This window comes from Nematostella vectensis, chromosome 3 (assembly GCF_932526225.1).
Source record: "Nematostella vectensis chromosome 3, jaNemVect1.1, whole genome shotgun sequence".
NCBI classification, from domain to species: domain Eukaryota; kingdom Metazoa; phylum Cnidaria; class Anthozoa; order Actiniaria; family Edwardsiidae; genus Nematostella; species Nematostella vectensis.
Genome location: NC_064036.1, coordinates 14,998,500 through 15,021,483, shown reverse-complemented (window position 1 = coordinate 15,021,483; position 22,984 = coordinate 14,998,500). Strand labels below are relative to the sequence as shown.

The following is a 22,984-nucleotide window of genomic DNA, read 5'->3' as shown; positions in this document are numbered from 1 at the left end:
ATTTATTGGGTATTTATATTCTTATATACACTAAAATTTAAGAACATTGTTAAGAACATATTCAGCCTTAAACTCCAAAAATAAGAACTAGGCTCAGACTCAACTGATAAACGTTCTAATATAAAAAAGAATGTATCTGTTTAATCAATCTATTATCCTTTAGTCTATTTGTCAGACACCATACTACCCTATTTGGTGGTGTTTATGTTTCAAAAGTGTTAGCTCTGGGGAATATAAATGCAAATATGATATACAAAAATAAATCCATTACTCTAGAAAAAGCAAAAAAAAAAAAAAAAAGAGAGAGAGAGAGAGAAACGTTTTAAAAGTTTTTTAAAACTATATGGAAAGTTTAATGCTAATAAATTTTCTGTTTCCTAAAATTGATATACACACCTGATCTTGCTTGAGGGATTGGATTTCAAAAATAAATGATAATACGGAACGCTTTTCATGTTGAGCTATTGTTTTTCATAGTAGCCCTTTAATTGACATTAAAACATATTTACAAAGGCTGCGCCTATAACCTAAAGATGACCCTATGGGCGAATTCTTCATTATCTCACGAATCATGTTCATGTGTTTTCAATCCTTTGCTGTTTATAGAACGCCAAAAAGATCTACCGACAGAATTCGCGCCTGATTGGCTGGGACCTCGTTATGGACTGTCAAACAAAGAATGCGAGATTCGTGCAAGGCGCTCACTAATTGAATAGGGAGGCTTTCTATTCGTCGTCGGTACGACTGTTTAGACTTCTCATCACAAATATGCTCAGATGCTCCGGGTGAAAGACATTCTGGAAAGTGAAAGCAAATGATTCCTAAACTCTTGAGTATTCAGTGAGCAGTGAAATTGTTTGGTATAATCTCTTGGCCTTTGTCAAGTGGTCTTTGAGAGAGCTAAACAGTTACTTCAATCGAGTCAATGGCCGTTCGCTAATCTTTTAGAGACATGTGAATTGTCTATCGTTGGGATGTGGTCCGTCGCTATCCATCGCCTTCTCGTTGTCTTCCTCCTGGGTCTTGCTTTTTTCGCTCGCGATAGCTTTGGTTGTGGCGGCGTTTTCGAACAAGAGACTGGAGTATTGCGCTCTCCGGCTAGCGGACGGAATATCGGCGAGATTACTCAATGTGATTACTTGCTACAAGTACCATATGGCCGTCGAATTAAAGCTGTTTTTATTGATTTGGTTTTGAGAACGCCATGCTGCTCGTGTAAGCACGATTTTGTAGAACTGAGGGACGGAAACTCTGTGAACTCCTCTCTTATAGGTCGTTTTTGTGCTCAAAATCTTCCCAAGATAATCTATTCTACAAGCAACACATTATGGCTTCGATTCCAGTCCGACTTTCGAACAGAAATTGAAAACAAATTCAGACTAACGTACACGGCGATATGTGGGCGTCATTTTACCTCGTCATCGGGCAGTTTCGCTTCTCCGGGGTTTCCTAATTTATACGCACCTAACATCGAGTGCGTTTATACAATCTTTGCTCCACTCGGACGTATCAAAATTGAGTTTGGGACGTTTGACTTGGAGACGTTGCCAGGGCAGACACAGACGACAGAATGCGAGTCAGACTATGTGGAGGTGAAAGAGATTGAACATGTCGAGTACAGTACGTCGATATCAAAGCCCTCGGCTAGATTTCGTCGCTACTGCGGTAACCAACTACCCCCAACGGTCTACTCAACTTTAGGAAGCCATATTTGGCTGCGTTTTAAAAGCGACTCCAGTGGTGAAAGTAAAGGATTTTCTGCAAGATTTCGGACGGTATCTGTAGGAGAAGGGAGCTGTGAAGGGAAGCTCTCCGGAAAGAGAGGACATTTATTCTCTCAAAATTACCCCTTTCTGTTTCCTAGAAACAAAGAGTGTTCTTGGGAAATAGAAGTTGAGAAAAATATGCACATCCACCTTTTTTTTGATACTTTTAATTTTAGCCGCCACCACCAACAGTGCATCTATGGCTATGTCCAGGTTTATGATGGGCCTGGCCATGCATCTGTGATTGGTCAGTTCTGTGGTGCCGTCATGCCTACAAAAGTAGTTTCCAGATCCAACAAATTGGTGGTCCGGGCTCTGTCTGGAGATGGTGCAAATACTGGATGGTTCTCAGCAAGATATTTGGTCTCTTCAGAGGGCCCTTGCGGACCTAAAAAGTTTACATGCCAAAACCGTCAGTGTATTGATGACTTCAAGCAGTGCAATAACCGGCAAGACTGCAGAGATGGGTCTGATGAAATCAGCTGCCCACCTGAACAAGAGAGGTTGTCGTGGTACAGCTTTTGGCCAGTCACTGTTATTGTGGTTATGCTTTTCATGGGTATCTGGTTATGGCATACTTGGAAAAAATATATTTCACCTAGAAGTCATATTGAACGGCATTACTGCCCCTCTCCTTGTCACCACCATTCCAATGGTGGTATTTCTGAGGTGTTTGAACCAAAGCCTCCAAGTTACAATGAGGCAATATCCCAACCAAACACCCACCAAACTCAACCTCCTCCTTCTTATGAAGAGGCGGTTGCTATTCCTGGTGACCATGTCACAGTCACAACCAATCCAGCTGCCCTCGCAACAGAAAGAGTGAGCAATGAAGGGATTAACCAAAATGAGAGTCAGGATTTTGATTCACATGTTTGCACTATAAGAACTTGTAGCTGTGATAACTTAATTGTTGGGTACCACAGACAGAATGTGGATGGTAACAGCAGACAGCCATATCATAGTCATAGGCTTAGTAGTGATGGGGAGAATACTGACTCAGCATCTAGCATGTTATAGCTGCTGCTAAACTAGACTTATTTGTGGTGACCATAAATTAGGAGAAGGAAAAATTATACAAGTTATAATTATTCTACTTTTTCATTGTTTACAATGTATGCCAATGTGTAAGGCAATATATTGTCTTCCAGATTGGAACCTAGAAAACTCACCTTTTGTGCAAAGTACAAAATATATAATTTTAATAGAACAATTTGACTTACATTCAGATATATATTGTTTCAAAAAGGATATTCAAAAACAAAGGGATACAAATACAATTTTAGAATGTTCTCTTGTTAGCATATTTTGATAACTAACAAGGTAATATTTGTAATAACCTTTGTTCAGTCTATGTGATTGACTGTGCCCTGTAGGGATGAAGAAATATTTTCTAAATTCTTTTTTTTTTTAATGGAAAACTATTTTTGTTACAATAATTAGACATATTGATGCTTTTATTTTTGTGTGGAAAATAATTAATAAATCATGAGGAAGTGCTGAAAATAAGATAAGCTTTTAACCACCAAATAATGACTCTTTTGCTATTAACTTAAAAAAATTCAAATAAAACACAACAGCTATTAAGCACTTGTAGAAGTAATAATATTTTTTCTGCTGCATTTACATAATATCCTTTCTGAACCTAAACTTCCTAGGCCATATAGCTGACTAGATAAAGCTATTATATGTAAAGAATACAAGACAAAGAGGTCTCTACATAGAGGTCTCTACCCAGAATTCAAGGGGTCCTGAAAATCCACTAAGCTCATCATATATAGTAAGATAAGGAAACAGCAAAGTTGAACTCTCTTTATTTAACTGGGGGACAGGGAAAGGCAAAGTAAAATTCACCTTCACGAAACCCTTTTTCACTTACCCCTGTTTCACTTACTTACCTTACCACTATGTGGTGTTAATCATTAGCTATGTAAATATTGCATGAGATGTCTAGTGCTATCAGAATCTTTTTTTCTCCCAATCAGTAGAACAAAAAAGTCTTATATTTCACATCAAGACAATAATGATCATCTACTTTTGATCATATAGACTGTAAAATATAAAAATACAAATCTGAAATTTTTATTTTATATTATATATTGCTGATTATATAGCATAAACTACAATAATTCATTAGTCAGTGAAATCTAGTGTATAAATACTTCCATATTGACAAATATATTGTCCACTTTGCTTGATTTGATACAGTAGAAACCAAATAACACTATCTTTGATAAATTGAACTCCCTGCTAACTCAAACTATATTTGACTTCCATAGATACTGTATAAGTTCTCCAATTGTTTCAAATAATTACCAAGCTGTCATTAGTGCTGAAGGTACAAGCTCATGGGGTAACACTGGAACACGTAGTTTATTATCTTTATTTTCCACTAATAATAAATTTCTTCCATGTTCAGTCATTGCACTCTGTTATAATTTTTTCTTATAATGAAGCTGAGCCCAGTGAGAATTACACTGTTTCAACTTATAATGTATGCTTGATCTACTTTAATCATTTATATTTATATATATATAAATTTGGTAGGTTTGTAATGGCAATAAGATGTAAAGAGTGTAATAAAATTTGTACACTTCTTTCTACAAATAATTACTTTTTGACAAATGGTCTTTAGTCTTCCTACTCAAATCTGCCCATGCTTCTGAGATTTTACTGAGGTGCACCATACCCTATACCTCCTTATCAACTATTTTTATAATATCAAATAATTATTTTATAGTAATATAAAATTATTATTATGCAGATTGGTGAGATTTGAAGAATACAATTTAGTTCCAATCCATTAAAAACACAAATTATAAACTCCATTTGCAACTTAGATGCACAACAGCAGCCGTGGTTATTGAAGTTGTCAAAAGCTGCACTTTCCGTTCACCATTCGTTTCAACAAATTATTCCAAAATCTTTATTTGTTGTTGTTGTTGTTTGTCCGTCGCTACGACGAGGACCATCGTGTTCAATTTTTTTTTTTTTACATTTTCACCGTCATCCTGAGCGGGACTAAGGACGCTTGTGGGTGCGCAGATGGCTAATAAGGCCAATCTGTGCACGGAAAAGCCTGGGGCACTGAGGGCATGGTATTGTTGCAGCTTTGGGATCTTGAGACTTTCTGGCGGCTCTACGCTCCTCTGCGGCAGCTGTCCAATTTGCCTCGCATGCCGCAGCACCGTTGCGAATGACACGGCGCCAACCTTGACGGTTTTGTGCCAGAAGCTCCCACGAGGTGTGATCGATGTTGAATGCTTTCAGCGAGAGTTTTAGGGTGTCTTTAAATCTCTTCTTCTGGCCACCTTTGCAGCGTTTTCCGTGCTGAAGCTCACCAAACAGAAGTTTCTTAGGAAGCCGTTCATCAGGCATACGAGCTACGTGCCCCGCCCAGCGAAGCTGAGACTGTTTCAGGATGGTGTGAATGCTGGGCAGACCTGCACGTGCAAGGACCTCAGTATCCGGGATCTTTTCTTGCCAGCGAACATTGAGAATTTTCCTCAGACAGGTAGTGTGGAAATGGTTAAGCTTCATCGCATGGCGCTTGTAGATAGTCCAGGTTTCAGACCCGTAGAGTAGCGTAGGCAGCACAACGGCACGATACACTTTGATCTTTGTATCTGTTCTTATCCCTCTCCTTTTCCAAACGTTCTTACGAAGCCTTCCAAATGCGGCGCTTGCTATGGCGAGTCTGTTGGTAACTTCGTCATCGAGGACAACGTTTCTGGAGAGAGTACTGCCAAGGTAGGTAAATTTGTCAACAGCATTGAGTTTTTGACCATTGATGATGATGTTAGGTTCAGTGTAGGGCTTTCCAGGCGCTGGCTGATGCATAGCCTCCGTCTTTTTGGTGTTTATTTTGAGGCCGAAGTTATTACAGGCACTAGAAAACAGATCTACGCTGTGTTGCAGGTCTGCTTGAGAGGTAGCATTGAGGGCACAATCGTCAGCGAATAAGAGGTCGTTTACAGTATCAGCCGAGATCTTGGATTTCGCCTGAAGCCTCCTGAGATTGAACACAGAGCCATCGAAACGATACTTGATGCCGATGCCTACCTCATCATCTTTAAAAGCGTCAGTCAGCATGGCTGAGAACATCAGACTGAATAGAGTAGGGGCAAGGACGCATCCTTGCTTAACTCCGTTTGAGACAGGGAAAGAATGAGAGGTTTCTCCGTTGTCCTGGACGCTCGCAAGCATGCCGTCATGTAATTGGCGTACGATGTTTATGAATTTGCTGGGACAGCCAAACTTCGCCATTATTTTCCAGAGGCCCTCTCTACTGACAGTATCAAACGCTTTTGTCAGGTCGACGTAGGTGGAATACAGGTCGACATTTTGTTCTTGACACTTCTCCTGAAGTTGCCTTGCAGCAAATATCATGTCAGTTGTCCCGCGCTCCTTCCGGAAACCACATTGGCTTTCAGGTAGGAGGCCTTGCTCGAGATGTACAATGAGACGATTGAGTAAGACTCTGGCCAGAAGTTTGCCAGCGATGGACAGCAGGGAGATTCCTCGATGATTATCGCAGATACGGCGGTTTCCTTTGCGTTTGTAGAGATGTATAATGGAGGCATCCTTAAAGTCCTGAGGCACTGCCTCGTGATTCCAGATGAGCTGAAAAAGCTGGTAAAGTTTCTCCGTCAGAGCCGCACCTCCCTCTTTGTAGACTTCCGCTGGTATGGAGTCTGACCCTGGGGCTTTGCCACTGGATAGAAGGTTGACTGCTTTCTGAATTTCCACGAATGTTGGTACAACGTCCATGGTTTCGTCGACAGGAACTTGAGGTTGTCTGTTAATGACTTCGTCATTTATTGCCGAGGGTCTATTCAGGACACTCTCAAAGTGTTCTGCCCACCTCGCCAGGACTTTATCTTTATCGGAGATCAGTGTTTCCCCATCAGCACTGAGAAGTGGAGACAATGAGCCTGAGGTAGTAGGACCATAGATTTCATTTAAGCTGTTGTAGAAATTTTTCATGTCGTTTCTGTCAGCATAGTCCTGGATCTCATCAGCTTTCCTACTGAGCCAGGTATCTTGCATCTGACGCAGCTTTGCTTGGACGGTGCTTCGTACTTTTCTTAGTGTATCAAGTTTTGAAATTGACGATGGGTCAACGAGATGAGCTTTGTACGCACGACGCTTTTCCTCTAGCAGTTGTTCAATCTCCGTGCTGTTATCATCAAACCAGTCTTTGTGCTTTCTGATTTTTGCAATGGACGACTTAACAGCAAACCCCACTCCTGCTTCTCTTCTCTCTACCGGGCTGCGTCCACTCCAGAAGAAAGTATAGTCTGTACCTCTCTCGCATAGCATGCCCTCTCCCGCTAGTCTGGTTTCACTAAGAGCAGCGATGTCAATGTTGTATCTACCAAGTTCGCTTGCGACAAGTGCTGTGCGTCTCTCGGGTCTTTCGGAGCCACCTCTGTCAAGGAGTGTGCGAACGTTCCAGGCTGCAGCGGTTAGTGGTGTGAATCTTGCTTTTAGTTTACTTCCTTTGTTTCGACCGCATAAATAGGGCCCCCTCCAGTCGCGGTAAACTGGATAGGGTAAGGTGGAGCAGGCAATGTTTGGGACACCTTTTCTAGTCCTCTCCTCTTGCCATGGAGGTGAGCAGTGCGTTCCTAAATAGGGCTGCTCAGTCACTCAGACTGCTGCCGAGATCCACTGCTGCTCCAGTCAGTGAATAGCGACCCTATGGCCTGAGCCGCCTATGTGCAGGTTTGCATCTACGACTTCCAGTGTACCCACACCTGTCGCTTCGTTGCGTGCCTGTCGCCACAGGACTTTGGATTAGGGTGATGAAGTGAAAAAAATGATAGATGACTTGCGCTATAAATTTTGATTTAAGTGAAGAAGAGTTGCGCATCGTCGACCTCACTCTCTCGTCTGGAGCCATCATGGACCAGTGGCAGGACAATGTCTAGACGACTGGAAGACAGAACCAGATGCAGTGGATGGCCAAGATAAACCATGGATGACTTCACTTGCCCTTAACACTCCACGGGTGCTTTGCTGAAGCCGCCGTCTTCCCCATAGAAGAAGTAGTATCTATCGGGGGGTTTGCCGGTGTCCAGACTTTTTGAGAGCCTTTCCCATGACAGGGTATGGCCGCAAGGCAGCGGAGGTTTGAAATCAGGGTTTTCCTTCCCCTAGGTGGACTGCCGACCAAGGCTAATGAGCTCCACCTACCCAGGAGACTCAATTGAGTGCCTTTGTGCCTTTGACTCAATTGAGTGCCTTTCCCTGACAGGGTATGGCCGCAAGGCAGCGGAGGTTTGAAATCAGGGTTTTCCTTCCCCTGGGTGGACTGCCGACCAAGGCTGAAGAGCTCCACCTACCCGAGAGGGAATATACCGTCCCTCGCTCGGTCCCTAGGATAACATTTTGTCTAAGACAGGTGCACCACGTGAAGGTAGTTACCCAGGAATTAGATGACCAGAGCCGTGAGGAATAGTCACCCTATGCACCCACAAAATCTTTATTTACATTGTGATGGATAACCGCTGGCCAAAGATAGCCCATAAACGACGGCTCATACGTCTGATTCAAGATGGCGGCACCCGAGACATGGTGCGTCCTTCTGTGATTTTGACAAAAAATACCGGCCCCGTTCACGCAGTGGGCTACTTGGTAGCATGGAGAGGCCCGCAGTTAGTCTGCCTCGTTTCATAACGGGTTATTATGGGCCAAGAAGCAGTGCATCGCGCGCGTTTCAATTGCTTGTTCGGGGTATCGGAGAGGCGAAATCAAAACATGTGAGTAATTATTATGAGTTATTCATTGTTCTCTGTTAGCATGTTACTTGTAGTTCACGATGAATGTATTTTAAAAAAGGAAGGTTACAAATAATGTTACCAGAAACCTTGGTTACAATAGATATAAGAAACAACCAACGAAGAGTGAAGTGACATGAGTGTGATGACAAGACTCAATAAGACTAAGTAAGAACGGCTCACTAAGCAAGCCTCCTAAGAAACTGAGCATCTTGGGGATAATAAAAGTTTAGGGTATTGGCTAAATGTGAGCCATGCAGATATATCTTAAATCTCTACTCTATATACAGGAAGAGGAGAGAATTATCAGAGAGGAGTTCCTAGTGCTCAAACAGAAAATATCCCAGCCCTCATCACCAGTAAGTGGATTTTTTGGCTTGTGACTGAGTACTTCCCACAGCCAGTATGGGTCAGTTGAGGTATCACTTAGTTCAAGAGGATTTACCGCGCGACCAAGAAAACCATGAAAACTGGAAATATGTATGGAATGTTTGTTCCCACCAATCACTTGCGAGATATTCAAACATTTAACTAGAAACATGTCTCAACAAGTCTCAGTGTCTGAATTCTCGCATCTGATTCATCAGAAGACAAACATTCCACACATATTTAAGGCGTTCACGGTTTTACTGGTTGTGCTGTAACCTTTTACAAGGGATGACAAGGGATGGTCATGACCCTCTATGGTCAGTATATACCTCTTATTGACCAAGGTGCATGGAATTTATAAACCTGAGATTTTTTTCGAGTAGGCATTACTGTATCGCCCTCTAATCAACCAATGAGTATCACCATAGTGTGTAATTAAGGGGATTTTCACCCTTTGGGGCTGTTTTATTGAGGTATGTTACTCATTTGCCCACAGTTGCCTTCCTCTCTGATCTTGTGTTAGATAACTCTAAACATTTATTTTAGAAGCAAATGCGGGAGTTTCTTGTGCGGCTAATCTACTGTGAGATGCTTGGAATCGATGCATCTGATCTACACATCCATGCTATAAATTTTGCACAGCAGCAAAATATGATGGATAAAAGAATTGGTAAGGTCTTTTTTATTCTTCAAGAAAAAACACAGATAGGAAAGCCTTTCAACGAGTGGTTAACACCATAATAACAAAAGTACAATTTGCAATGTTATTATTGAATTTCAGGGTACCTTGCTTTGTCACTGTTTCTTCATGAAAATCATCCTTTGCTTGTTTTGCTGGTCAATACTCTACAGCGGGTGAGTATTCAGACTGGTACAAATGTACAAAACTGTTAGTCTAACTTCTCTTAGGCCCAATTTCCAGCTCGATTTTATGATCCTTCAATCTGTTTCCCCACCAACAGCAGGGTATGTAATATACCAGTCTGCCTTCCTGGTTAACCAATTAATTTTACAGATGTTTTAAAGTGTTATTACACTGGCTATTGTCAAAACAATTTTTCATTGTTCTACCATGGTGTAACTATATTGATAAATTTTGATTATCCATGCATGCTGGCACACTGAGATAATCAATCACTTTTTTCAGGACTTGAAGAGTACAAATGTCCTGGTTATTATGAGCGCTCTGACTGCCTTCTGTAAACTAATCAACACTGAAATGGTACCCGCTGTTTTGCAACAAGTGCTTTCCCTACTTGATTTTAAAAGGTACTCTGCAATACCCTTAATGAGCCTGCTAAATTACTTTATTTCTTGAAGTTGGAGACTTACTAGAGAAGTAGGAACGCAGTCAAAGATATCAGATAGAAAAAGGATAGTATTTGAGGATCCTTCAATAGGAAATTTCCCACTTTATGTTGGCAAGGGGGGTGGGTACATATCCCTAGGAGGGGGATAAAATCTGTCAATCCAACTTCAGATCTCATGATGCATTTTTCTAAAGGCTATAATACCTATTGAGTTATTCATAGTAAACTAAAAATTCTTATATCACTATGTAATTCAACCCATCTTGTAATAGAAATGGTTCAATCCTTTTTCAATGTCATTTAGTTATAAATTAATGACTATTTGTTACTTAGGGATATTGTGCGTAAGAAGGCTGTCATGGCACTACATCGCCTTCATCAAAAGTGCCCATCTATGGTGTCTAATATTGAAGAGCATGCCTTGAAAGCACTGCATGATCGTGACTTTGGTGTTTTTTCATCCTCACTACACATCTTCTATGACCTTATCTTTGTAAGTGTTAAATTTTGCATTATATGAATAATCCATAATGTGATTGGAACAGTTTTGTTGACTATTGCTTACTCTCAATGAAAACTGCAAGTATTTTTTTCTGTCTCTGAGAAATGGATTTCTTTTCAATGTTATGAACAATGTACTACAAATGAAACTTAAATATTTTTATTTTAGTTTTAAGATATTCCACGTCATTCAATTTGTTTCAGGAAAATCCGATGAAATTCAAACACTTGGTTCAAGATTTTGTGAATTTACAACAAAAAGTTATTAGTGGAAAACTTGATAAGCAGTTTGAGTACCACAATATTCCAGGCCCCTGGATCCAAATAAAGTTGCTCAAGATTTTTGCTTTGCTTGGTACAGATGATCAAAAGTAAGTAACATTTTGGTTAATCTTTGTATCATTTAAAAGTGACATAAATAGAATGAATAGCTATACAGAAGGGAAGTACAGTAGAACTCTGTTAAATCAATTTCTGAAGGAAAACGGAAATCAGTTTTAGTTAGCAGGGTAGAAGGGAATTTGACAAAAGTTTATTATCGTTCATAAATATATCTTAATTTCTTAATATCTCAATTTCAAATGGATGATTCAACAGAAATGAGATAAAATGTCAATAAGTGATTTCAGACGCTAACAGTTTGTTTTCCTCATAATAAAAATGTCATGAGAAATAAAGTATCTCCAAATTGAGGGGGAGGTGAGGTGGATAAAAAATAAAATGTATTACTGTGGTATAACTAATTTATTTTAGGGTGAGTAGTCAGATGTATGATGTCATAAACAAAACAATCTCTTCTCTCAGCACTGGGGCGCTTATTGGCTATGGTGAGTTTATATCTGCCTCACTTTTGTCACATCATAACATGTCAAGATTTTTATCATAACACCTTTTCTATCTATGTGTGATTTAATATACCAAAATGGCATGTGTCTTTTTTTACAGCAATAGCATATGAGTGTTGTAGAACCATAACACTTATCTACCCTAACAAGCAACTTATAACCAAGGCTGGAAAGGCTGTTGGGCTCTTCCTGGTAGCTAAAAGTAATGATATCAAGTATCTAGGTGAGTAAGGCATAGTTTAAAATAGGTATGGCTGTTGCATTCTGAAAGGTATGTGAAAAGAATGTTGTCTAAACTATGTGTAAGAGTTTCTAAGTAAAAAGAAAAATGTTAAGAATTCGCCCTATTGATTTATGCCACAGCATCAGAGCTCAAACGCTTTCACATGCTGTACTCCCATGGTTCTTTGCTTTATAATGTTAGCACTATTTTATTCTATACTGTAAATAGTACTAAAACTGATGCCATGAGCTTGACCAGGAAGGATGAGGCTATGAACTGCGACTAGTTTTCTTACATTCCTTTGCCCAGCTGCATTTCTCAACCATAGCATTAAAAGATGCTACTGTATGTGTAGAAGTGGTAAAACAGTTGCTTGTAACACATTGGATATGGCCAATGCTCAATCTAATTGTGTTTGTTTTATCTTAGGAATTACAGCACTTGCTGCCCTTGTCCAGGTCAATGCTAGTCTGGCCACAGAAGCTGCATTCCAGCTAATTATCATAGACTGCCTGGACGATCCTGATGAGATGCTAAAACGAAAGGTTTCTATATATTCATTTAATGTTTTTAATAATACACCAAAAACTGGGCAGAACTGCCCTGAAGAAGTCTTATTAAAGACGAAAATTTGGCAGAGTCGATTTCCAGGTTTTGGTGTATTGTATTCATTGTTCTGGTACGAGATCGCGACAGTTTGGGCTTTTTTATTCTATTCATTTAATGTTTTTAATACAGTCCGTCTCTCATGCCAAAACAAACGGTTTGGACATATTCTTTTAATGTTTCTACATAGCCTGTCTTTCAGGGAATGTCTATTGTGTACGAGCGACCCACACATATTTACGCGTAGAACAACTGACCAAACCGCATATATGAGCTGCTCAAGAAGTGGACGAGATGCATCGATATGTGAACAAACTGCCTCACACAAAAAGAACTCTTTGTTAACGGACTAATGAAAAACTGACGTTTTCACAAACTGCTCTAACGTGTTTAAAAACTGCCCTAACGTGTTAAAGAACTGCTCTAATAAGTTGACGAACTACTCTGACGTTTGACAAGCTGCGGAAACGTGTTAAAGAACTGCTCCGTCGTGTTGACGAACTGCTCTAACGTATTGACGAACTGTTCTGACGTACTGACGAATTGCTCTGACCTGTTGACGAACTGCTCTGACGTGTTGACGAACTGCTACGTCGTATTGACAAACTGCTGAAACGTGTTGACGAAATGCTCTGACGCATTGACGAACTGCTCTGACGTTTTGACGGTCTGCTCTGACGTATTGACGAACTGCTCCGTCGTATTGACAAACTGCTCTGACGTGTTGACGAACAGCTCTGACGTACTGACGTATTGACGAACTGCTCTCTCGTATTGATGAACTGCTGTAACGTATTGAAGAACTGCTCCGTCGTATTGACAAACTGCTCTGACGTTTTGACGAACTCCTCTGACGTATTGACGAACTGCTCTGACGTATTGACAAACTGCTCCGTCGTATTGACAAACTGCTCTGACGTGTTGAAGAACTGCTCCGTCGTATAGATGAACTGCTCTGACGTATTGACGAACTCCTCTGACGTATTAACGAACTGCTCTGACGTGTTGACGAACAGCTATGACGTACTGACGTATTGACGAATTGCTCTGTCGTATTGATGAACTGCTGTAACGTATTGACGAACTCCTCTGACGTATTGACGAACTGCTCCGTCGTATTGACAAACTGCTCCGTCGTATTGATGAACTGCTCTGACGTATTGACGGACTGCTCTGTCGTATGGATGGACTGCTGTAACGTACTGACTAACTGCTCTGTCGTGTTGACGACCTTCGTGTTGACGAACTTCTCTGACGTTGACAAACTGATCTAAAGTATTGACGAACTGCTTTGACGTGTTGAAGAACTGCATTAACGTGCAGTTAATGTGTTGACGAACTGCATTAACGTGTTGATTTACTTCCCTGACGTATTGACGAACTTCTCTGACGTATTGAAGGATTTCTCTTATTTGATTAACTTCTCTGATTTGACGAACTGCACTGACGTGTTGACGATCTTCCCTGACGTGTTGACGAACTTCCCTGGCGTGTTGACAAACTTCCTTGACGTGTTGACGAACTGCCCTGACGTGTTGACGAACTGCCCTGACGTGTTGACGAACTGCCCTGACGTGTTAAGCTCTACCAACGTGTTAATCAACTGCTGTAATGGTAGACGAACTGCTCAAATGTGTAGAATAACTGTTTTATGTGTGGACAAACTGCTCGGACGTGATAAATAACTGCTCGAACATAAAGACGAGCTGCCCTAACAGTTTAAACTGCTTCAATTCATCGACGAACTGTTGTGTAGACGACGAACCGTTCGAGATTGTTGACGAACTACTCCAACGTTTCAATATTTCAATAATACAATAAGGAATCCATAGAGTTATTGAATATTTGTGTGTAATGCTTCTAGACGTTAGATCTACTGTGTCGTATTACAAATGCCACAAATGTGGAAACAGTTTGCGACAAGTTTCTCCAACACCTCCGACACACCAACGATGCTCACTTCCGTTCTGAACTTGTTGCACGGGTAACTGAGCTAGCAGAAAGATATCCTTAAACATGTATGGTTTACGCATTGCGCACGCCAGAAACCATAACTGCGCACAAATCCAAAGTATCCAGGTGGTTTAAGTAGTCAGGCAAAAACACAATTTTTATTTAGATCATAGAAATACATTACATACATGCTTAAGCCGTTCACCAGAGTCGTATTATCTTGCCGCTTTAGTAAAGTTCGATGGATAATGCGACGTTAGCACGCCGTTTATTGCGCATTGAATTAATGAGAAGCTCAACCCGATCCACAACCGAAACAGGACGGTGCGACTCTAAGTTCGCCGTTTAATCCTAATAAGCTTGACAAATGTCATTCAACATGTACCCTTTGAACTCTTAACTCTCGATACATATGCTCCTGATAACTCGTGGTACATCTTAACGATGAATGAGGTGCTAGAACTGGGCGGGGACCTCGTGCGACCAGACGTGGCATACAACCTGATGAGGCTGATAGCCGAGGGTCACGACGACGAGGAGCTAGACGATGAACTACGGCGCTTCGCTGTCCTGTCGTACCTCGATCTCCTAGAAAAACCCGCTCTACCGGACATCCTGATTCACGTTATTTGCTGGGTAAGAGAATGGATAAAGATTATTCTTGTTGCATTATTTTTACTGTATTTAAAGTTTCGTATACAAATAAATTGATTATATGAATTAAATTATTTGATTCCTTCATAACCCCTTCGATAAGGTATATTCGCAATGTAAATTTTTATATGTGATGTAATTACAGGTCTTGGGAGAATACTCCTACATAGTCAGTGAACCAAACACTGTTCTAGAGCAACTTCATTCTTTGTTAGACGGAAAACTTAAAGGTCAGTGATGTACCTTATTCTTATGCCTAGCTTTTCTGCAATGTGGCATATGAGCGCTTAAAGCCATTGTTGTTGTGATATACAGATTCCAAAACTAAGAGATGGGTGGTGTCCGCTATGGGTAAACTCGTGGCCCAGATCGGACGAATACCGGATAGCGTGGCCGGGGCTCTTGCTAAATGCCGTGCTGACGGAGATGTGGACTTACGTCAGGTAGTAACAGGGCTTAGAGGTTTCTATAGTTAACGCCAAGTAGTAACAGGGCTTAGAGGTTTCTATAGTTAACGCCAGGTAGTAACAGGGCTTAGAGGTTTCTATAGTTAACGCCAGGTAGTAACAGGGCTTAGAGGTTTCTATAGGTAACGCCAGGTAGTTACAGGGCTTAGAGGTTTCTATAGGTAAAGCCAAGTAGTAACGAGGTTTAAAGAGTTCTATAGTTAATACCAGGTAATTACGGGTTTTGGAGGGTTCTATATGTAACGCCAGGTAGTTACGGGGTTTAATGGGTTCTATAGGTAACGCCAGGTAGTTACGGAACTTAGAAAATGATCACTGCCACTCGAACAATCAGCGCTCTCCATTTCAACCCCCTAAATCTCATAGTAATGAAGGTGTCAAGCGGCGAGGGCATTGAACAATAGGGAATCAGTGGGGAATGTAGCTAGTAATTAGTGGTTATCTACTAAGTGATTCGTATTCCAGGAGGAAAACAAGGAAATAAAGTTGTAACAGAAAATACTTATCACTAAGTAGATGACTACTAATATATTACTAACTACAAACCTCACTGAAATGTCCCTGTTATTCAAAATCCTCAACTGCTTCACATCCTAGAGAAAAACATGAACGGCAAAAATACAATGTTAATTGTGTTTACTAATATCAAAGTTATTCATAAATATTTCAACATAGCTCAGCGATGGAAACAAAGAAATAACACTGAAGACCACGGTTTATCCTTTTCTTCTCGTGTCTGCAGAGCGTATTTTCGTGTTTTGACTGGGGATCCGTTCCCGCTCTCCCTTTGCTTACTTTCTCTCACCGAGTGGTTTTTAAAACCGCGCGTTTTCTTTTTCGCGGACGGAAAAATCAAGCGCTCCTGCTTCGAGCGATGACGGGGTTTGAGGGTTCTATTGGTAACGCCAGACAGTTACGGGTTTTAGAGAGTTCTATAGTTAATACCAGGTAATTACGGGGTTTAAAGGGTTCTATAGGTAACGCCTGGTAGTTACTGGGCTTAGAGGCTTCTATAGGTACTGTAACACCAGGTAGTAACGGGGTTTTGAGGGTTCTATAGGTAACACCAGGTAGTTACGAGGTTTAGAGAGTTCTATAGTTAATACCAGGTAATTACGGGGTTTAAAGGGTTCCATAGGTAACGCCAGGTAGTTACTGGGCTTAGAGGCTTCTATAGGTACTGTAACACCAGGTAGTAACGGGGTTTTGAGGGTTCTATTGGTAACGCCAGACAGTTACGGGTTTTAGAGAGTTCTATAGTTAATACCAGGTAATTATGGGGTTTAAAGGGGTTTAAAGGGTTCTATAGGTAACGCCAGGTAGTTACTGGGCTTAGAGGCTTCTATAGGTACTGTAACACCAGGTAGTAACGGGGTTTAGAGGGTTCTATAGGTAACACCAGGTAGTTACGAGGTTTAGAGAGTTCTATAGTTAATACCAGGTAATAACGGGTTTTGGAGGGTTCTATAGGTAACGCCAGGTTGTTACGGGATTTAGAGACTTCTATAGGTAACGCCATGTAGTTACGGGGTTTAAAGGGTTCTATATGTAACGCCAGGTAGTAACGGGGTTTAGAGGGTTCTATATGTAACGCCAGGTATTTACGAGGTTTAGAGGCAATTTAGTAGCTCCATACAAAATAAAAATGAAAGTGGAAGTGGAATCTCTCCGCAATGGATTTTCCTTATAGTCTCATGACATACTTTTAAATCCAAAAATTGATATTTGATAACCTTCCCGAATGACGAGAAAAACGGGGTCTTGATTAGCAATTCAGAACACTTGTAAGGATCTGTTGGTTGTGATTCTATTATAAATTTACAAATTCTCGCCAATTGTTTGACTGATAGCGAGTGTACGAGATACAGCAACTCTCCTGCGACCCAAACCTGATGGCAAAAGTATTTCCTGTGGACGCAAGCTGCGAAGACTTGGCGGTAAGTACAAAGACCTCGACTCAATGACAGTTGTGCCCAAGCTAATTTTTATTTAGCATGTTCGTTTTTTATTACAATTCTGAAGCACTGATTTTTCTTGTTTGTTTGCCGGTTTGGTATCCATCAGGTGGACTCCTCCCTGTCTTTTCTCGATGAATTTGTAGCGAACGCACTCTCACAAGGCGCAACACCTTATCAGCCCAGGTATCAGCGAGAGAAAGTGCAGCAGTCAAAAGAAAAAGGTTATTGATATCTAATTTCTCTCTTTTGTGCATAAACATGTCAGTAATTTACAGACAAGCAAGAAGTGGCGATTACAGCTGACGCCTCGGCGCCAACTGCCCTGAATGTCTGACATGCACGCTATTGGGTGTCAGTGTTTCTTGGGCGTTGCGGCGCCTAAATGTCGGTACTGGTTGATTCACTTGATATCATTCGCTCTTGTTCGTCAGTGTATTTCGAGGGTTTGCTTGGAAAACTATTTAGTAAAACAAGACAAAATTTCGAGCTCTAAAGATTACTAAAGTTTCTTGCGGCTGGTAGTGATGAAGGAATCATCCATTTGTCAAAGTTCGCTGTTTACTTTCTATCTGTTCACAATAAGTTTCAATCTGTAAACAAGATAAATGCTCGCTCCTTAAGACTTTGTGTCATTATGACCCTGTATCCTTGCCAACTGCACTAATACTTTTCGCTGGATTTTAATTTACTAAGCGTATTCCTTACTTTTAGAAGAGAGGGAATCCGAGCCTTTGAAATACACCCCATATGACCCGCCCGTGCGCCCCTTCCAGCCTGCTACACCCCCCGTAACCACGCCCTTGATACGGGACCCCCAGCCTCAAGCTGCCGCGCCTGTGACAAGCAAGCGTAACGTCATCCCAAGTAAAATAATCGAGCCTTCGACAAAGACCAAGTCTCCCCAGCCCAAGGGACCATGGGGTCCTGGGGGCTACGCCAAGCGTCCAGCAGGGTCTGGGGATTCGTGGAGCAGGTCTGACTCGTCTTCCAACAGCTCTGGATCGGATCCCGCACGAGTGAGGACTAAAGGGGAGGTGGGTTGACTACATTACAGTGGTTAGACACCTTTACCCTGTGACGATGGGTCTATGCTTCATGGCTGAATGCCATATAGATAACGACAACACTAACCCTGGTTAAGGTTAGGGTAAGGGTTAGGGGTTGGGTTGTCGTTTATCGTCTAAACCTGGGGTTAGGGTTAGAAGTTGGGTTGTCGTTAATTGTTCATCGTTTAACCCTGGGGTTAGGGTTGGGTTAAAGGTTAGGTTTTCGTTTGTCGTTTAACCCTGGGGTTGTAGTCTATTTTGGATTCACTAGCAATAAAGTATATGTCTGATGATGTCAATAACGTACTTGGGGGCATCAGGTACCAAGGGTATTCAGTTTTATAAAAGACCCTTCTTACGATGTTTCGGGAAGGTATAAAAGCTTCAACCCTTGTTTAGGATCCAGGATCTCTTATGAGACAGCAATGTATAACATATGCAGTTGAACATGTCTAAACGGGGCTAGCTGGAACCTGTGATTATTGTCCATTATACACGAAACCCCTTATATGCAAGGCGATTCCATATGATTTATAAGTAAGGGGACTTTCAGTCCCGTATTGTAGATGTTTGTAGATGTAGCTTCCATACATTTTTTATAGACTTTTAGGTCGAAATAGGGGAAAGAGGAAAGTCTCCTCTGGGGGCCTTTCTGCGCCCGTGAGGGATCTACTGTTCTACTCAGTTTTTAGAATAAATCCCTTTATTTTTAAGTAAAATGAAGGACAAAAACAGGAGCGAGATTTTGCCAACGTTTCGGAATTTCGCCCTAAAGAAGGACTCAATAAAGTCCGAGACGATAGCAAAATCTCGCTTTTGCTTTTGTCCTTTATTTTATTAATTGACATTTCCTCCACGGACAATTGCATCTACTTCGGATCCAGAAGCGTTGCTGTTTGGTCTTCTTTTTATTTATAGTCAGAATAAGTCCATTTCTCTTGCAGGCAAGCACAAGCCTGCTAGTTTACACTCACGATGACGCGCGAAAACAGCAGCTCGCCAGCGATCTCTTTAAAGGCGTCGGGGACAAAGACAGCTCCTCGAAACAGACACGAAACACTCGCGGTGGTGGTCATGGCGGGGGAGGTAGGCGTGGTCGTAGAGTACCCACTGAAAAACCGATATGGAAACCGTCCGATCCAGGGGACCCCCCGCCCCTCCCCACCCGCCCGGGCGTCAGCAGGAGCCAATCACAGGGGTCCCACGAGGTCGATCTATTATTAAACTTTGAAACGTCAGATGATAGTTTAGCTGGCATGGATAGAGGTGCGATGGTAGATGTTGAAATCCCGTCCTTGGTCAACACAGATGAGAGTCGCTTGAATACGAAGGACATAGACAACATTGAGATAAATCGCGGTTTGGTAAACAATGAACATGATAATCGGAATGAAAATTCACCACGCCTGGATACAGAGTCATCATGTTCACTTAGTCAAGAGGATGTCGCAGATCAGCTTCCCGACGAGTGCAAAGGCGGTACTCTCGACACCCCGAGTTTATCGCGAACGCCAGAAAACGTGAGTGAATCAAACATGTTTTTAACTTGATTTCGGCGCAAAGACGTGGGATCGAGTCTGGAGCTTGATTGCAGAGTTGTAATATCATTTTAATATATAATATTAATATAATATTAATATAATTTTAGAAAGTGGAGGTCCGTTATAGGGAACTGTATGTTTAGAATCGTGAATGTGCGCATAATCAGTTCTTACCATTTGAAAGTGCCCATAGATAAACAAAAGTGACAGTGGATCGTCGAGCAATGTAACCCATCATAAATTATTGAAGTGCTCTTGCGTGTGATGGGCGCAGATGGTGTGCACTTCCTCTCTTACCTCTAAAAATAACGCCAAAATTTAGACTTCTCCAATATGACCGCGCCCCTCTTCCTAGCAAATCCAGGCTACACGATAAGCTAACAGTTCTCATCCTTTCCACAGAAGCCGTCGGAGCCGTCCGCGCCCCTCTTCCTAGCAAATCCAGGCTACACGATAAGCTAACAGTTCTCATCCTTTCCACAGAAGCCGTCGGAGCCGTCTCTCTTAGACACGGAAATGTCTGATCGTCTTCAAACTCTCACGGTGTCCGCCGCTAGTGCGTCTTCTGGTACGATCCCCGACAGTCTACGCGAGTTTCCCCACACGAGGGACGCACAGGAGCTCTGCTGTGACTCAAACCTCAGAGTGACAGTGCATAAGGTGTACAAACCGCATGAACTGATTCTCCTACTTTGTCTGACAAACCAAGGTCAAAGCAAAGTTACGGATATTGTCAGCATTCTTGAACCACCGTCAAATTTACATGCGGTGCTTGAATCGAAGGCGGAAAATCGGATATGCGACGCAGTACTAGAAACACTAGATTCGGTAGGTGTCTGCTGTGTGTCTTGCTTCGCGCTCTCTTGGTTTTAAATTCTGGAAATACGAATCGTGTAACAACGGAAACCCCATATTTTGCATACCTTCGGGGCCAAAAAGTGTCTGTTCTATGGAACGGCTTGATGGAGATTTTATAGATGGAGTTTGACTGAAGCTTTTTAAATCAAGTCTTGGAAAGTTCCAGAGAATAAATGGAGGGCACCAGAGGCTCCAAACTTCCCTTTGACTTCGCTCAATCGTGTTTGACCTTTTAAATTAAGAGTGAACGAGTGAAGCTTGGAGCCTCTGGTACCCAGGGTAGTTTTATAGAGGTTCTTTTTGTACTTCTTATAACAGTTACCTTTAGCAAAGGGTTGACCTTTTAACTTATCAACTAATTTTTACGTTTTAGGTTTCACATACCATTACCTTAAATTTCAAATCGCCGGCGTTACACATGAATTTTGGCGGCAAAATAACCTACCGCGACTCGACCAACACGTCCAGAAACTTGTTCTTCAGTCACGTTATTCCAATAAGTGATTTCCTGAGACCGCTTGTACTCACTACTGAGGAGTTCGCCGTCAAGTGGGGTCAATCCGCATTCGAAAGGCGACAGACGATAACGTGTAGTGTATCGAGCAGCGGTGAATTCCTTAGACGCACAGAAAGTGATCTCAGACTACACCCAGTTAGTAGCACAGGTAGGTGTTGTGCGCTCTAAGCATAACATGAGTGAGTACAGAGGGATGGATTGGGTGGATATGCCCTCCCCCCCTTTCAAGTAGAAAAGTAAAAGGAATGTCTGTCTGTTTTTTATAAACTGATAAATACAGTTTAAAACGACCCCCATAATCTCTCCAACACACACACATGCCTTATAAAATTCTAATCCTCTCCTTAACCCTTACTCACCCCTCGACTTACCCCTTACTCGCCTCTCCACCCTTACTCACCCCTCCACCCTTACTCACCCCTTGACTTACCCCTTACTCGCCCCTTACTCGCCTCTCCACCCTTACTCACCCCTCGACTTACCCCTTACTCACCCCTCCACCCTTACTCACCCCTTGACTTACCCCTTACTCGTCTCTCCACCCTTACTCATCCCTCGACTTACCCCTTACTCACCCCTCGACTTACCCCTTACTCAGCCCTCGACTTACCCCTTACACACCCCTTGACTTACCTCTCCACCCTTACTCATCCCTTGACTTACCCCTTACTCACCTCTCCACCCTTACTCACCCCTTACTTGCCTGTCCACCCTTACTCACCCCTCGACTTAACCCTTACACACCCCTCGACTTACCCCTTACTTGCCTCTCCACCCTTACTCACCCCTTGACTTACCCCTTACTCGCCTCTCCACCCTTACTCACCCCTTACTCACCTCTCCACCCTTACTCACCCCTCGACTTACCCCTTACTCACCCCTCCACCCTTACTCACCCCTTGACTTACCCCTTACTCGCCACTCCACCCTTACTCACCCCTTGACAAACTTTGACTTGGTCAATAAATTCAACCACGCACCTTTTTCGTGCAATTGCTACAAAAAAGCACTTTCCTTTCTTAGAGATTTGGGGAACTATTTTTTTCAAGTTTTTATTATTATTATTTGCAGGGGATAACGTGATAGCTTCTGGAACAGTTCTGAACGCTAGCAAATGTCTGCTGCATGCAGCTCTCTCCTCGTCGGGATCCCTAGAGATTTGGATCAAGACAAACAGCCAGCTACTTAGTGAAGTTGTCATGAAGCAATGCATTGCCATAATGCAAAGATAACGCTCGATTTACTGCTCGCCTCAGGGAATAGTAGAGATTGAGCAGAGACTTTTACAAGAAGTTGGCCCTCGCAATCTTTCGCCCCCTCTAATTATTATAACTGTATCTTCTCGGTGAGGACTTAGCGAGTGATTTACTTCCCTTGAAGTACCAAAAATTAATAAAACATTAAAGAAACTGTGTGTTTCACGTGGGATGGTCAGGCTATCTTCCAATTCTCCTATTGGGGGTTCTTTTATTAAACCGTGGCCCACGGAAAATTCGTAAACAATAATAAAGATTATTATTGTAAAGCCCTCAGAGATCTTGAACCAGATTTATTGAATACGTTTCAACATTTCTTTATCAAAATATGG

The 22,984-nt window shown here is 41.9% G+C and overlaps 2 protein-coding genes across 3 annotated transcripts; both read left to right on the top strand.

Annotated features, from left to right (window-relative positions):
* Positions 1-457: 457 nt before the first annotated feature.
* Positions 458-3,319, top strand: LOC5522294 (dorsal-ventral patterning tolloid-like protein 1). Its single transcript, XM_001641871.3, has one exon. It carries the CDS (start codon positions 975-977, stop codon positions 2,784-2,786), a length of 1,812 nt encoding a protein of 603 aa, XP_001641921.1. The 5' UTR covers positions 458-974; the 3' UTR covers positions 2,787-3,319.
* A 4,966-nt stretch (positions 3,320-8,285) lies between these two features.
* Positions 8,286-22,808, top strand: LOC5522168 (AP-4 complex subunit epsilon-1). 2 transcript variants are annotated; one of them, XM_001641872.3, is made up of 21 exons: positions 8,286-8,530; positions 8,839-8,907; positions 9,464-9,587; positions 9,699-9,772; positions 10,065-10,186; positions 10,561-10,720; positions 10,933-11,099; positions 11,482-11,555; positions 11,674-11,796; positions 12,226-12,341; positions 14,267-14,406; positions 14,766-14,991; positions 15,155-15,239; positions 15,325-15,452; positions 17,327-17,413; positions 17,541-17,655; positions 18,149-18,468; positions 19,425-20,000; positions 20,505-20,849; positions 21,253-21,544; positions 22,468-22,808. In XM_001641872.3, exons 1-21 carry the CDS (start codon positions 8,411-8,413, stop codon positions 22,626-22,628), a joined length of 3,624 nt encoding a protein of 1,207 aa, XP_001641922.2. In that variant the 5' UTR covers positions 8,286-8,410; the 3' UTR covers positions 22,629-22,808. The 2 variants fall into 2 exon arrangements, with proteins under 2 accessions (XP_001641922.2, XP_032223449.1); XM_032367558.2 differs by having other exon boundaries at positions 18,146-18,468.
* Positions 22,809-22,984: the final 176 nt, after the last annotated feature.